The 17,118-nt window shown below is 41.0% G+C and overlaps 1 protein-coding gene across 4 annotated transcripts in view; it reads right to left on the bottom strand.

Moving 5' to 3' along the window:
• The window catches only part of LOC136827873 (heat shock 70 kDa protein 14-like), a 609,863-nt gene that overhangs the window by 10,127 nt on the left and 582,618 nt on the right, over positions 1–17,118 (bottom strand). For all 4 annotated transcript variants that reach the window (XM_067085330.1, XM_067085332.1, XM_067085329.1 and 1 more), the window contains one exon: positions 7,335–7,396. In XM_067085330.1, coding sequence (XP_066941431.1) covers positions 7,335–7,396 — 62 coding nt within the window. The remainder of the gene's footprint in view (positions 1–7,334; positions 7,397–17,118) is intronic.

The raw sequence follows: 17,118 nt of genomic DNA, 5'->3' as shown, positions 1-17,118 counted from the left end.
AAAGGTCCAAACACGACCAGTTTATGAGCTTGGTGTCCATCGCTCATGCCAGGGGATCTGGGGCTGGAGAACAGAAGAGAGGAAGGCGATTGTTTCTTGAGGTACCAAACAGGTCTATGGATGGTTTGCCCCACAATCTCCAAAGGTCGACACAGATCCTGTGGTCCAGGGTCCACTCGGTAGAGAGGACCTGCTTCCGATGGCTCAACTTGTCCACCAGGATGTTTAATTTCTCCTGAATGAAACGAGTGACCAGTGTCACTCGATTCTGGCGTGCCCAAAGTAGAAGGTCCTTTGCAATCTGGCAGAGGGAAAATGAACGAGTGCCTCCTTGTTTTTTGATATTTGACAGAGCAGTGGTGTTGTCCACATGAACAACCACTGTTTTATTGTGAACTGAGGTTCAAAAATGATGGAGACCTAGAAGAATGGCCTTCAGTTCTTTTATGTTACGAAGATTGATTTCCTCTGGGAACCATGTCCTGGAAACTTCTTGACTCCCTAGAAGAGCTCCCCAGCCTAGATCTGAAGCATCTGAGTAGAAGTCTAGGTCAGGGCTCAGAGGGTGGAGAGATTTTTCCTGCAAAAGTCTTCCTTTGGACAGCCACCACTGGAGGTCCACTTTTATCTCCTGATTGATGGGAAAGACGACAGAGCCCAGCTGAGTCTTCCTGTCCCAGTTGGCTTTGAGGTAGAATTGGAGAACTCTCGTGTGCAATCTGCCCAACTTGATAGATGACAGAGTCCCTAGAAGGCTCGTCCACTGAAGGGCCGAACATGATGAGATGGCAAGGAAACTGTAAATGGTCTGGAGGCAGTTTGCGATTCTCTTGGGGGACGGAAAAACCTGAAAAGTCCAAGAGATGAGAATAATCCCCAAATAAAGAATCTCCTGTGCAGGGGCTAACTGGGATTTCTAGAGATTTAAAAGAATTCCCAGATCTTGAGAAAGTTGTAGAGTTGTCTGAAGGTCCTTCGTGGACTTCTCCTTCAAAGGGAAACGAAGAAGCCAGTTGTCCATGTAAAGGCTGATGTTTATGCCGACTAGATGAAGCCATCTGGCGTGAAGGGAGAGAACTCGGGAGAAAGCTTGAGGGACTGTGGAGAGGCCAAAGCAGAGAGACTGAAACTGGAAGACTTTTCCCTGGAAGACGTACCCGAGATACTTCCTAGAAATTGGATGGACGGGGATATGAAAGTATGCACCTTGCATTTCCAGGGTGATAATCCAATCGCCCAGGTGAATGGGGGCCATGACTGACTGGTTCATCTCCTTCTTGAAGTTTGTCTTCCTGACAAAGAGAATGAGGGTGCTTACGTCCAGGACCGGTCTCCAACCCCGACGCTTTGGGAACTATAAACAGACAATTGTAGAAGCCCTGGGAGTGAATGTCCTCAACTTCTTCTATAGCTCATTTTAGAAGTAGAGAGGATACCTCCCTTGAAAGGGCCAAATGTTTCTTTGAGTCTCTTGAGTAGGCCGTCAAGGCGATGGGAGAGGACACTAACTTCAAAAACCTTTAAGAGGTTCTAAATGAGATGGTCCAGTTCTGAAGAGGAGAAGAAAACTTTGGCCGAAGTGAAGGTTGACCGACAGGAAGAGTTGATAAGGGGGGAGAAGTTCCTTTGGGAGGAGGCAGCGACTCCCAGAGAGGGAGCTTCCCCAGTGACATATGGCTGATATTTCCTCTTGATCAGATGAGAGGGAGGCAGGGCAAAAGTCATTTTGCCCTGCTCTCTCTTCATTAAGAGCCAGTCTTCACTATCCTTCAAGGGTTTCTAAGAGGAGGAAGAACGCACCATCTTGGGAAGCCGGGTGTTCTTCTGGAAGGCTCCTCATACGGAAGGAAGAAGCAGGAGATGGCAGAGCAGCCAGGGCAAAGAAGGAAGGAAAACTCGCCAGGAGGAATCACAGAAGAGACGCATAAGCTGTGGGAGGAGAAGCATCTTGTTTGATCTTCTCTTCCTCTTCCGAAGAGACTGGAGACGGACAAATCTTGAGGTTTAGAAGAGGGCGCTCTCCTGACGAGGCTCAAGATTTCCAAGAGCTGTTCCTTGATGGGTGCCAACGAGTGGTCGTCTGGCTCCGAGACAGAAACTTGGCAGTCACAAGAAGAAGACAGTTGATGAGAAGGACTCGGGTGTTTGGATGGTGGTGCCAGGAGCCCGGAGCCCAGAGTCCACAGCTGGGCACACAGGAGCAGGTGCTGGGCACATGGGAGCGGAAGCTGGGCATGTGGGAGCGGGAGCTGGGCACACAGGAGCGGAAGCTGGGAGCACAGGAGCCGGAAATGGGTTCTCAGGTGCAGGAGCTTCGAGACAAGACAGGGTCTCTGGCAACAGACACTTAGACATATGTTTAGGGTGTTTGGAATCCTTGGGAGAGAACGAAACAGGACTCTCCCATGGGTGTACAGGAAGCTGAACAGAGGCGAAAACAGAAGGATCCCCACCGTAGCTGCAAGATGGAATCGGGTTGTTGAAGGTGTCCCTGTGACACTTGATTGGCAACGGAGAAGCATGAGCCGAGTTGTCCATGCACCTTTTCAGCGGTCAGGACGAATCAAGGAAGCATCTATGACGCCCGTGGTCAGAATCTGAGTCCGAGCTAAAAGACAAGCAGTGCACATCCAGTGACATGCCTTTCCAGCGGAGTCAGTCAAAGCCTGGGATCTAGCAACGGGCTCAACTGAGGGGGGCTGCAACCCATGGGCAAAGCCCGCCAGCCTCCCTTGGACCTCCAGTATGTCTTCTCCCAGGTACAGGGGAGCAGGACAGTGACCTTTGCCTAGGAGCACTGACAGTACAGGAAGCCACCTCCTCCACTGACACTCCACTTAACACTTTATCACAAACTTTGTCACAGAAAACTTTTTCCATAAGCACATGTATGGACGCCCCCATCTCTGACACTGAACTCGCTACCAAACTAATTTTCTTGTTGAATTTGGACTCAATTCTGGACCCCATACTGGCTATGGCATTGGGGTCAGAAGCATGGGAGCTTGGCACGGGAGTATGTGGAGGAATAGAGGGAGGACTGAGAATAGGAGAGAGAGTATGTCCAGGAGTAGAAGGAAGAGCTAGGCTAGAATCAGTCTGAGGTGTAGGTGAAAAATTTCTACTCACAGATGCCCTACTTTCGGCTCGAGCAACCGCCTTTCTGATCCTGTTTTTCTGAAGTCTATTCAGATGAGATTCGAGCACCTTCCATTTACACTCCTCCCAGTCCTTGCACTCTGAACATGTATTCTCTCTCAAACACCCCTGCCCCCTACACTTAGCGCACATGGAATGTGCATCATAACAAATCTTCGTAAGTCTAAGTCTTACACCCCTCGCTACAATAACGACGACTGGAAGCGCTAGAATCCGAAATAGTTACAAAAGAAAGAATCTAATGCAAAATACAAAATAAAAAAAGGCAACAGTTTGACAAACAAAAGTGAATACTTCCTGAATTCGGCAGGCAAGCAAGCATGAACTGACAAATTAGGCAGGATTGCAGAGTGCGACGTGCTGTCAGCAGCGCGGCATAAAACAGAATGACGCTGCTGGCAGTAACTCGCTTCTATGCTCCCGTTGCAGTGGGTGGGGCCTGCCACCTCCCACTTTGTAACTAACGCGTTACCATGAATTTTGAATTTAGGAGGCCGTGCGAGCATAACTGTTAGCTAAGTAATTACTTGGTAAGCTACTTATATTAAATAGTATTGTACAGCAGATTGAGACTGAACCCCACAAATTGTATAAAAATGGAAAAATTATAGAAATATGTTGGATCCCAGCCCATGTAGGGATTATAGGAAATGAAGAGGCTGATAAAGCAAATGTAAATAAGAGCAAATGTAAATATCCCTACTAGTGAATATACTGTATAAGATATATAAAAACAATTATTGTAAATAAATAGCAAAATATATGGAATGAGACACCTATAAATAATAAATTGAAACAGATAAAATCCTATGTTGGAAAATAGAGTTCATCAAATCAGAGAGAGACACACAAGTAATTCTGATGCATCTTCAAATAGGCCATACTCGTTTGACACATGGACTTTTAATGAACAGCCCACATAACCCTCTTCCCGAATGCTCAAAATGCAAAACGATAATAACAAACGTGTTGTGTGAAAGTCCAAAATATAACCAGCAGCGGTTATCAAGTTTTGGAAATAAATCAATCAGTGAAGTTGTCAGAATCTTCAACATTTTCAATCATTCCACTCTTAGTATTCATGAAGAAGTGTGATTTAATTGATAAAATATAAAAATAAATAAATAATAAAAGTACAAACACCCTTAGGATGCTTAATGAATTAAATAACTTAAAAATCTTCCTTCTCATTTTTATCATTACATTTTCTCTACGGTGTGTATGAAAACATGAGTACGGTAAACCCCCCGTATTCGCGGGGGATGCGTACCACAGCCCCCTGCGAATAGCTAAAATCTCTGAATACCTCTCTAAAAAAACACTTAGAACTGCCTACAGTATTTTGATAGTTTAACCCTTAAGGGATGGCATAATTTATCAATGTGCAGCACCCCAGACCGGGAAACTTTGAGGTCGGCAAAATAAAAAAATATCACATCATTGGAAAGAGAATGACACGTACATTCACACTGTATAAATAAAAAATTCTAAAAATTTTCCCTACCTTCTGCGAGAAGTTGAAAATGACTATTTACAACCCTTTGTGGGACCTCATTTACAAGACAATCGTAAATTTTACCAACTTATATGTTTTTTCTAATAAATAAGTTTTTTGGATTTTGTAAAATTATTACTGCTCACACAATATCAAAACATATAAGAAATAAAAGCAGTAACAAATTTTTTTGCATATTTGTTGTAAAATATTCACGTAAGTTTTCTGAGAAGGAAGTTTCAGTAACTTTTTTTACTTTTACATGCTTTTTCTAATATTTCTTTGCAATTTTCTTTGTAAAATTACATTTACAACCGACATACTATCGTAAAAAGACAAAAACAAAAACAACAGCAACCCCTTCGTATATTTACAAGCAAATTTACAAAAAGACTCATGTGAGAGAGATAGATGCAGTACCTTCCCCCTTGAAGTCATAAGCATTACTGATACTGGCCTAATTCTCACGTCTGTATAAAAGTTGCCATTAGCGAATTTATAGCATATAGAAGTATTGGCACCTTTGTTTCGAATCATTATTACCATAACAGTGGTGCGTGATTCTGCTTCACACTGAAGCGCAATCTGTCCACCTCCCCAAACCTGTTTTACTTCACAATGAAGCTCAATCTGTCCACTAAGGGTTAAACACAAAAAAGACCCTCTAAAAATGCTTATACCCGAGTATTGTAATAGTTTTATCATGAAAAGTGCATTTAGTCATGAAAATATGAAAATACAGTAATTGGTGAATATTTCTCAGTGAAAAATACAGCAAATGGACCAATTTTCCGCGAATAATGGGTAGATACGTTCCACAGAGAAATCCGCAAATAGTGAGACGACGAATACGGGGGGTTTACTGTAAATGTATTTAAAAGTGCGTGTGAACTTTTCAAAAATTCCATTTTCATTCATCACCACACTGAATGACCTGTTTGGTCCCAATGCTTGACCTATGGCCTAGACCTGGCATAACATTTCAGCCTAATCCTTGGGGTCAGACCTATGAGAGATGATAGTCAGTTTAGTGGTCTGGTTAAGCTATTTTAACAATAATAATAGAGGAGGAGCACGGTTTGTTGATCAATTGTCTATGAAGATGGTATATGAGAAGTTTGACAGTAAAAAGAAAAAACTGTGTATGGCTTACTTGGGCGCAGAAAAGTTTATGATAGAGTTGACAGTGAGAGAGTATTGTATTGAGGATTTATGATATAGAAGACATTTGCTTGGAGAAATTAAAAGTTTTTGTGATGAAGTATGGTAAGTGTGTACTTAACCCAACATGGGGCAGACAACCAACACCAAATGACCGACTGAACATGAACCAATACCAAATGAGCAACCGAAGCATGCAAGGGGCATAGCAGGTCACTTACCTTGAAAACATAGGAACCACTCTAACAGGCACAGCCAAGACAGCTTTGGTCAACGCGCATGTGTTCATTCATTCACCATCCACCCTCAAAGGCATAAAAAAGAAAGCCTTAGTCATGTGCACTCGTTCATTCACCGTCTGATACCTCTTACATACTTAGCAGGTTCTCCACTAACAATGAAATCTTGTGCACTTGGGTACAATCACTCCACATTTAGATAACCCTAGCATACTTACTGGATTTTTCCTGGACATACAAAATATTTTTTTTTATTTTCATCTGACTCTGACAAGCCCACAAGTAATGAAATCTACTAACATGAGGGACCACTGTCAGTCTGTCTTATGGAGCCTCAGTAACTTGGTTTGAGGACAAGCAGTGGCTACCAAAAACAAGTTTTCCTAAGCCAAAACCTGTTTTATATGTCTCGTATCTTTTACCTGTTTATCTTTCCTGAGCCACTTCACTACCTGAATATTTTCTCTTTTCCATATGTGTTGAGATTCTGACTGCACTCCTCTGTTGGTCCTCTGATATAACTTGATCTCTTCTCTTCAAGTTCCCTTTTAAACATTTAGATATTACCATCTTATCTCTATTACGCCATATACCTTCCCCAAAATTACACCACCACTACTTCTGTTGCCTTTTGTATGCCTTTTTCAAGTCTCCACCACCCACTTTGATAATACTGTTGCAGATAATTACACTTCATGCCCTTGTTTTACTTAATTTCTATTTATTGGTGTATTCAAATGAAGTGCCAAATAATTTTTCTGCCAATACTGAAAAATACTTTCCCCAAGATCAAAAAGAAACTAACTTTGTTGCTGTATGTATTGGCAATTTTTATACCAAGGCAACAAAATGACCTTGGCTTATTGCATTTCCATATATGAGGATTAAGATAAATGATCTCATGACCAGAGGCTATTGTTAAATATAGCTAGGCAGAAAAAATTAGTAAAATCACTATTACAAACCTCCGCATATTGGAGGTCATTTCCCTTTACTTACATATCTCCTCTGTACCAGATTCTATCTTATTCAGTTCACTGCAGCAAGTGTATTCCAGTCTTTTTTTTTATAATTCTCATATATTAATTTTAAAACTGGATATAGAGTAACAGTACTATTCTAATACCTCTCAAATACATAAATTACAAAATTAACCTTGCATATTTCTAGGTTTGTCTTGCAAAAATTGATGCATCAATATCACAAATAAATTTTAGCCATAAACTTCTGTAATATATGACTGATTAAACAAACATCATCTAGGAAAAGGATAAACTTACCTTTTTAAATGAAAATCTAGCTTCAACAATTTTGATTCTGGCATGAGACTTGTCAGATCAACCTTAAAATAAAAATACATAAGATAACGTTACAAAGTAAACCTGTGAAGACAAAATTAAACATTTTCAAATTTTTCACAAATATTTTACTCATGCGAGTCACTTAATGCACACTTCAACTGAAAATCAAATGTTCTGTAATATACATAAAAAGAATCTTACCATACAAAAGAGAGCAAGATTTATCAAGGATAAGCCATAATAACAACTAGTCTCCATCCGTGCCGTATGTGGTAATTTAAAATTAGCAGTGTCTTTCCCTCCACTTCTTTCACTTCTTGAATATACACTACTTGAGGGATTAGCATTCAAAAACCATGTGGAAAAAATAATGTTCTCCAAAAATCACATGCAGCTTAAAGTTTAGTAATATTCCATCTTTCAGAATTTTATTACATTTATTTGGGATTTTCACTTATGTGCTTTGTGTTCCTCAGTATCACAAATTCAAAATAACTTGAACTTTTCCTAAATATACAAACCATATAGCCTAGTGCTTGAACTGAGGAGGACATTCAGTGCCAACATGGCAATGAAGATATGAATTTTCATTAAAGAATCATTACTAATAACTCACAAAGATACATATTATTAACGCATAGAAATTGTACATATTTACACTCATTGATACATTTAATAAAATTCATTAAAAGCATTTCATTTAAACTATGATAATAATTCCAATTTGTTTGTCCTCAAAGGAGTTACTCTCATAGTCCCTAAAGGGGCTCCATAAGATAGACCAACCAATTTCAAAGAATTCTCTTCTAGTTGGTCTGGCCAGTATAGTGCATGTTGACACTCAAAGAGTACTGTATAGGACTCAAGGCAATAGGGGCTGGCTTGTCTACAGTGGCTGCCAAGGTTCCATTCCTATTATCAACCTGCAGATATGGCAACAGCATGCTGTACGCTGTTTATTGTGTCGACAACATGCTTCACGTCAGACCAACTGTCATTATTCTTTCGGTCTTTCTAACATGAGGATGCCCTAGAGTTGTGCATGAGTAAGTACTCCAGAGTGCATTTGGTTGTCATGGAAGAAACAGACTCCAGCAAGTTAAGTGCACTGGGTTAAGTCCCAGTGGAAATTTTTAGTTTTAAAAATTGTTTAGTGGCAACGTATTTCGCTGAATTTGGGAGCCAGTGTCTCTCACATGGTGAGAATTAAGTTTTTGTTTACGTTACCATCTTTGTTAGCCAACAAACAATGATTAAAAGTAATACTTTTAAAGAGTGTGTTCTTAAAGATCTTTGGTATATGAACCTCTACCTTAGTAATTAGGGATCCTAATAAGGTCCATCTGGGCTACTTTGTAGATATGCTAGGCTACTTCCTTTTATTATTAATAGCCTAACCGTTCATTTAGCTATGTGAAGTTGTAACCGACTCGATCATGTTCAACCAACTTTTGATCATGTTCAAATTCCAAACCTTGGTGCTAAGTAAAACCAATTGATTAATGTTTTTTGTGATAATGTTCCCTATTTAGCATTAATATCAGGGAACTTGTATCAGACTATATGATGTTTTCCTTCATGGGCATTGAAACTGTACTTAATTTATATACACCTAGCTTATGTTAAGAAATTTTTCCCTTGGTAAAATATTTTCAGTGAAGTACTTTCATATGTACCCTATAGCTTTACCTGCGGCCTAGTAACCCAGGCCCGTTAAACAAATCATAATTTTGCAAAAGTTATGGCCTAATGGAATGGCATAACATTCAGGAATTTACTTTTATGGCAATAATTATGCAGTAATCATACTGAATACATGACTACTGTACTGCCTTAGACGACAAAAACCCATATGTTGTGATGGCTAACAGTATACAGCAGTATGGCTACAAACTTGTTATTAGAGTAACGTAATTTTGTGATTTATTTAAGTCAACCTTGTTCTAGATTTAAGTTATTTCTTAAGGCAGTTAATGTTAATGTGTATTGTTTTGTTTTTCGGTATAATTTCTCGCCTCCCCGCTCACTTAATTGCTTGAACTATCGTTTTAACGATTGGGGTTTGTTTATTTTTCGAGTGCGGCATGACTCCTGTGAGGTGACTTGTGAAGGACGGTGCTCGGCCTGGGAGTTCGGGCGCACTTTGCTTCCTGACACTTATGCAGCTGGCGATTGTTGGAGAACCTTCTTGCATTCTTACATCCTGAATCTTGCTTTTGAGCTGCTCTTCGCAGGAACACTTCTGTCACCTGCGACGTCGTGTGACCTGTGTCTGGCCAGTTGACATTGTCACCTGCGACTTTCGTCGCACTGCCACCTTAGTGGATACATTTCCCCTAAGGTATTGGGTGCCATCTCATTCTGTCGGCACCTGTCGCATCAGTGTATCCCCGAGGACGCCTTCATAAGCTGCTGTTGAGGGAGCAATCTGGCTCGTGAGGTGTCAAGTAGGGAGACAGATACCAGGTAGGAGTTTATCTTTGCGTTGTCGGACAGGACCACCTCCGACCCTCTGTACCAGTGGTTACCTGTGTATTCCTGTACTCCCTCGTTTGCAGAGCTGTGATGCATTGGATCACGACCTCCTTAAAGGCACTTTAAATTTATTTTGGATTACCGCTTCCCCTGTTTTGTGTGAGGAGTTTGTTAAATTTTTATATATATATATATATATATTATTTTTCTATATAAATCTATCTATAAATGCTCAATTTATAGACTCTGGTGGTCCTTATGGCCTATAGGCCTTGGTGTTTGTTATGTTTAGACTGTAATTCATAGGTAGGAATTTAAGTGTTTTCTCCCTTTTATCCTTCACCTTTTTTCCTTTGCTTATAGTTATAGGTATATTTTGATTCTGGCCTGGCCAGCCATTGTATGGATATATTCCGATTTAGTTTTATTCTTGTGTTCGTTCTCTCTTCATGATTCTATCTAGGGCTTAGATTTTTTAGTGTTTAGGAATCCAGTGGGATTATTTGAGGACTAGTCTACGTCCTCTTCAGTCACAAGTTTGACTTAATTTGTTGTTTTTTTTTTTGTGAATAAATATTGTTGAGTTTTCCCTTTTGTTTTCGTCTTCACTGAACATTTTATGCTGAGTATTTTTGAACATCACTGAGAGTATAAATAGTGCAATAAAAGACCTGCACCACGACCTCTTATAAGGGTGCGTAACACTTGTGCTCAAGTTAACCTATTAATGTTAGTTGTGCTGCCTGAATTATTACAAATAATTAGCACATCTAACACTTGTGAGAAAAAAAATGGTAGTATCCATGAATGTAGGGATAACCATTATCATAACATTATACTATAGCTACACACTTGTGACCAAGCTAGCCAGTAGTATCTTGAGTATACTGTTCATACACTGATTATAGATGGTTAATACCAAGTAGTTTCTAATAAATACTTGTTCTCTATATCACTATAGGGCTGCTTTTATACAAGACTCACTGATTACGTGTGCCGCAGTGAATTGCTCGGTCCGCCACTGGTATGGCCCATACTACCTGCCATAAACATAGCCCCTGTAGGAATAAAGGGGAATATGGTTGGTTGTCACATGTGAAATTTGTAACATGCTCTTGGCAACATGTGTTAAGAATGAAACAGATCGTTTTAAGCTGCCTCTTTTTGGTCCTAGGTTTCAGTAAAGGTACGGAAGGAGACTACATCTTTCCAGCAAAACTCCGGCAGAGTATACTGTATTTCCTTCCATTTCTAAGCAGAACCCTCTCATGGAGAAGAGGAGTCTTAACTTGGGGGAGATGTCCCTTTTACTGGACAGGAAGTGGATATTGCCACTGAAACTGCCCTGGTGAATCCAAAAGGACCAGGGACATAGCCTTCAGCTGTACATGAGAGAAGATACCTCAAAAGGAAATCTATCTCCCATGCAGCTATCATTTACTGAAGGCATCATAATAGGATCCACCTAACCCCCTCTGAAGTGTCAGCACTTACGAGGGGGTATAGTGAGTCATCCCAGATTTCTGTTCTTTGGTTGCCAGGCAGTCATAGTACGGCTGCCTGGGCACAATCAGTTTACGCAAGCTCCACTAAAGGGAAATAATGCTTGTCACATTTGCTGACTTCCACAAGGAAATTATTAACAGTATCAAGGATGTCCTTGCTGCTGAGACACAACATGTCAGAGACATCATCCATGACATCATTCCAAACAGGAATTCAGGTCAGTCCTGGATACTTAATTAAATATAAGATGTAAGAAATTCTCACCCTTTAAACAAAAGAATAAAGTGGTTGCACAGGCTGCCCAGGCAGAGTCTGAGTTTAGGGTCCCAACTGGTAGCAACAATAAGGCCAGCTAGGGCCATGAAACTTCAAATCAAAGGATAGTAGGGACTCCAGTAACCAAACACCAACCCCATAATTTGATAACCCTTGGCACAGCACCTCGATGTGTATCTTCTCTCCTGATGGTAAAAACCTTATTAATGAAAGGAAAACCACGATTGAAGTTCAACATGTAAAATTTCAGGACAGGGCAGCATTTCCTAATACTGAATGGTGCTTACTCCCTCCTTTAGTAGCCACTGAGAAACCACCAAAGGAGATGCTTATCCTGCCTACGAAAATAGCATTGAAAGCCACAGAAAAGACCTTTTATCAGGTCAGTGGAAAATGAAGTTTTACATCTATTTCAGATAAAACCCAATATGTTCATTGGGTAGCCCCAGCCTTCTGTCCCTTCAATTTAAAAACAATCATGTGAAGGAAAATTTTCAGAACTTTGTGCTTACTGAGAAACGAGAGCCAATGGCAGAATTAAAGCCATCTGTCTCCATCATCCCTACTAAGGAATGGACAACACTTGTCCTCCCTTATGATAGGAAAAAGCTCCCTCTGGACGTGGTTACTGTACTCAGTAGTTTGGGACCCCTATGAGAAAAATCTCAGAGGGAACAACCTTAGTTGAATTTCATGCTAGGTTCCACCTCCTCAATATCATAACCTCTACTAGTATGCTGGAAGTTTCTATTAGAAGGCTTCCAGAATCCTCTAAAACAATGTTTGCACCTGTATCCAAAACATTTATGCAGACCCTATGGGAAGCACCCTATGATTTTCCAGAGTGTCATATAAAGGCTAAAAGGAAACATGGATGGGCTCCAATATGTCACTCCCCAATGTACCTCCTTTACTGCATTCTAACCCCTTCTGTAAGGACCCTTTTGAGGAGCCTGTTGTGGCTCAACTCAATGAACGAGCCAAACAACAGAGATGTACAATACACACTTTCCTTGGAAAGAGTCATACAAGCCTCTGGTAGCCCCTGAAGGATCCTTTCAACAAAAAAAGAAGGGACAACAGCAGCAAGAGCATCCCTTTCAAAGCGGGCAAAGATGCTCATACTGGGAAAAGGAAAAGCAGCTCCTGAGATGCCTATCAAAGGCAAGGGAAAAAGTGGAGTCCAATAAGAATGGTAAGAATGGTATGGCTGGGAGTTGTCTTCTACAGCACCACATGCAATGGAAGTCCTCCCCATGGGGACATGGTATTAATGTAAATGGGCTAGGGTGGAAATGGTCTCATCTTCCTCCCCCAACCTCCCCTTTAAAGAGGTTTTCCAAGAATCAGACCCCTTTGGATGATTATGTGCAGAAGGCCCTTTTAAAAGGAGCCATAAGAGACATACATATATTCGCCACCAAGCACATCCCTTCAGAGTCCCCCAGAAGGACTTCAAACGGAGAGTGATCCTTAACCTATCAAAATAGAAAACAAACACATTGTTTGCAAAAGTTTCCAGATGACTGCTGTTGCCCAAGTATGTTCAGTCATTCCACTAGGGACCTGTACCATCTCTACAGATCTGAAAGAAGCATACCGACACCTCCTTATCGCCATTCCCTTCCACACCTTCTAAGAGTTCCAGATAAGGAAAAGTGATGTACAGATTCAAGGTCATGCCCTTTTAGTTGAACACTGGCCCAAGATTCTTTACAAAATTAACAACAGTAATCATCTCGGAATTCATAAAATAAGGAATTCAACTGGTAGTCTACTTAGATGATTGGCTAATCTAGGGGCCCACCAGAGAAGAGTACTTACAAAGCCTAAGAGTGGTTGTCGACAGGCTCCAAGCAAAAGGCCTTCTAATGTATTGGAACAAATCCCGCCTAACACCCAGCAGACACTTTCACTGGCAGGGACTTGTTGGGATACTCTTCACAGCCAGTTGTCTTTCCCCACCAATGCTCAAAACAGAATAAGGAAGGAACTGAAATGGTTCCTTGCAAAGCTAGGGTGGAAATGGTCTCATCTTCCCCCCACCTCCCCTTTAAAGAGGTTTTCCAAGTATCAAACCCCTTTGGAAGATTACGTGCAGAAGGCCCTTTTAAAAGGAGCTATAAAAAACATACATATATTCACCACCAAGCACATCCCTTCAGTTTCCCCAAGAAGGACTCCAAACGGAGAGTGATCCTTAATCTATCAAAATAGAAAACAAACACATTGTTTGTAAATGTTTCCAGATGACTGTTGTTGCCCAAGTACGTTCAATCATTCCACTAGGGACCTGTACCATCTCTACAGATCTGAAAGAAGCATACTGACACGTCCTTATCGCCATTCCCTTCCACCCCTTCTAAGAGTTCCAGATAAGGAAAAGTGATGTACAGATTCAAGGTCATGCCCTTTTAGTTGAACATTGCCCCAAGAATCTTTACAAAATTAACAACAGTAATCATCTCGGAATTCAGAAACTAAGGAATTCAACTGGTGGTCTACTTAGATGATTGGCTAATCTAGGGGCCCACCAGAGAAGAGTACTTACAAAGCCTAAGAGTGGTTGTCGACAGGCTCCAAGCAAAAGGCCTTCTAATGTATTGGAACAAATCCCGCCTAACACCCAGCAGACACTTTCACTGGCTGGGACTTGTTGGGATACTCTTCACAGCCAGTTGTCTTTACCCACCAATACTCAAAACAGAATAAGTAAAAAACTGAAATGGTTCCTTGCACAGCCCAGCATCTCCAGACATCAACTGGAGCGTATAATGGGCCTGTTACAGTTTGCAACTGTGGTAGACCCAATCCTCAGATTGCAACTAAAAATGTACACAAATTCTGACTATCACATAAAAGAAAAAAAGATTCACAATCTACTTCAAAGGAGTCAAAAGTTGGGGAAAAACTCTGGCAGTGGACCTGGAAGGGGTTTCTGGAAAACAGGTCACCCTGACTCCTCCATCTGTACAAGTGATAATACACACGGATGCCTCCTTGACAGGTTGGAGAGGCCATTGGGAAGATCGTCAGGTAGCAGGGAGGTCGTCACCTGCTCTTAGGAAGTGTCATATCAACTTTCTGGAGCTATTGGTTGTTTTCCTATCTCTTAGAAAACTGAAACTTCCAAAAAAAGGGACACAGAAAACTGAAACTTCCAAAAAAGGGACACACACTTTGTTGGTCCTAGGTAACAGGACTGCAATGTCCTGCATCAAGAGGTCGGGTTCATGTTTATCTCAATAAAGTATTGCTATCCATTCTTTGGATGGCACAAGCAAAGCAGCAGCACTTGTCTGCAATTCACCTCAAAGGTCTTTCAATATAATAGCAGACCCTCTATCCAGGAATACAACAGCCTCGACCAAGTAGATGTTATAAGATACAACAGCCTCGACCAAGTAGATGTTATAGGATACAACAGCCTCGACCAAGTAGACGTTAGATAATCACTCCTTTCAACTAATTGCCAACATGCTTCCATATCTGGAAGTGGACCTGTTTGCCACAAGTAAGATCCATCAACTTCCAGTGTATGTGTCTCTGAACTTGGACAATCAAGCAATAGCAAGAGATGCATTCCTAAAAGATTGGAACAAATGGAGGACAATATACCTTTTCCTCCATTGTCCCAGTTTTTGAAGGTTTTTTTAAACAAACCTTTAACTTTCAATGGAACCATTCACTTAATAGTCTCAAATTAGCCATACAGGCATTGGTTCCTATTGCTTCAACAATGGGCAAAGAACTCCATTCCATTATCGTCGGCTGTTCTATCCCAGACAGTAGGGAGGAAAGTTGTCAACATGTCCTCCTTGCTGAGCCGTGACCTTCACGTGTGGATTTTTTAAAATCTTGCCTTCCATGCAAACTGCCAACACAACATTGCTAGGTACCTAGTGCAGTAAATATGGACATCGTCTCTTCAACAATAACAGTCCGTTATATTATATCCATACTAAAAGCCCAGTTGAGATCTTTGTTGAAATACTTCTACTGTTTCTTATATATCCTTTTGAGAACAAGTTCCTTGCTGTTATAACTATTATGGCATACAAAGCATTATTGTTGAAACCCTTGCTTTATGGATTTGGAATTGATTCTAACATAGAAATTGTTGCTTCCCTTCTCAGGTCTTTTACACTGCAATGACCTGCTCCTGCAACTTCCCATTCCTGGGTCCCTGAATTGGGTGCTTATGCTTCTATCAAACCCTCAATTCACTGGGCCCAATACAACTACGCCATATAAGCTGTATCAGGAGCTTGCATTAGTGAACTGGGCTCTCTTAGACGGGGACAACACTACATTACTAATACAGCTATCCATCATTTATTACTGTCTCCTGCCCCATCATTCCTGGCCAAGAATGAGAACCCTTTAAAGAGAAAATCTGTTCTGATAGGGAATTCAATTGGTCAAATAAAACTTACACCTGGTTCAAGCACTTAAGGTTTACTTAGAGGTCACAGCAAACATCCCAGAAGGTCCGTTTTTCCTACACCCTAGCACAACAAACCACTCCATCTACATGGGCTGAGAATAGTTGTGGAGCCCACTTATCAAAATGACAGACCCCACTCCTTTCCTAAGTCGTATGACATTCGAAAGGTAAGCACATCATTAGTTTTCTTCGGAAATATTTCTTTTGAAGAAGTCTCTGAGTGTACAGGGTGGTCATCAGGACAGTATTCCTAAAATATTATTGCAACGAGCTGGAATAAATTTGACTACACTGTGTATCAGCAGGTGGTATATCAAGTCCTGAACCCACAGGCGCTATGGCGGAAAACCAGGGGTCTTATTGATGTGGTGGGTATGCTAAAATATTGCAGGGAAAGGTGCAACAATATCGCAACCAAACCCACCATATTTAGGTAAGTCACTTAAGAACTACATCTTAAAAACTGTAAGTTTGTGTTTCGTTTCATGTTCTTTGTTGCCAAACCCTATGGGTATCTGGAATAATGAATGTGGTTTATGACTTGTGGCTTAACCCTGGACCAAAAATTTTATCTGGGTTGCTGAGATTGAATTTTAATAGCTTAGCCATTTTGTCACCTGTCAATTTCTTTAGTAAGTTCCTCTGAGGGCAAACAGTGGCTATGCTATCAAAAAACAGGTTTTGATATAGAAAAAACCTATTTTTGGTAGCATCTGTGAGTCCTCACACCTACCCACTTTCCCTGACGAAAAGGCATGGGATTTGGTTGAAAAATTATCTGTAAAGACCCGAAAAGAATAATGAGAGTTGGTCTGAAGCGAAGTAAACTGTCTACACAACAATGAACAGAGCGCAGCACGCTGTTGCCACACCTACAGGTTGATAATAGAAGTGGAACCTTGGCAGCTGCTGTAGACAAGAGAAAGAGCCCTCTTGCCTTGAGTCCTATAATCTTTCAGTGTCAATGTGTGCTATACTGACCAGACCGACTAGAAGAGAATTCTTTGAAATTGGTTGGTCTATCTTATGGAGCCCCTCTACGGACAGTGCGAGTAACTC

Source organism: Macrobrachium rosenbergii, chromosome 42, assembly GCF_040412425.1.
Source record: "Macrobrachium rosenbergii isolate ZJJX-2024 chromosome 42, ASM4041242v1, whole genome shotgun sequence".
NCBI classification, from domain to species: domain Eukaryota; kingdom Metazoa; phylum Arthropoda; class Malacostraca; order Decapoda; family Palaemonidae; genus Macrobrachium; species Macrobrachium rosenbergii.
The sequence above is the reverse complement of the archived record's forward strand: the minus strand, read 5'-3'. Positions and strand labels throughout refer to the sequence as shown.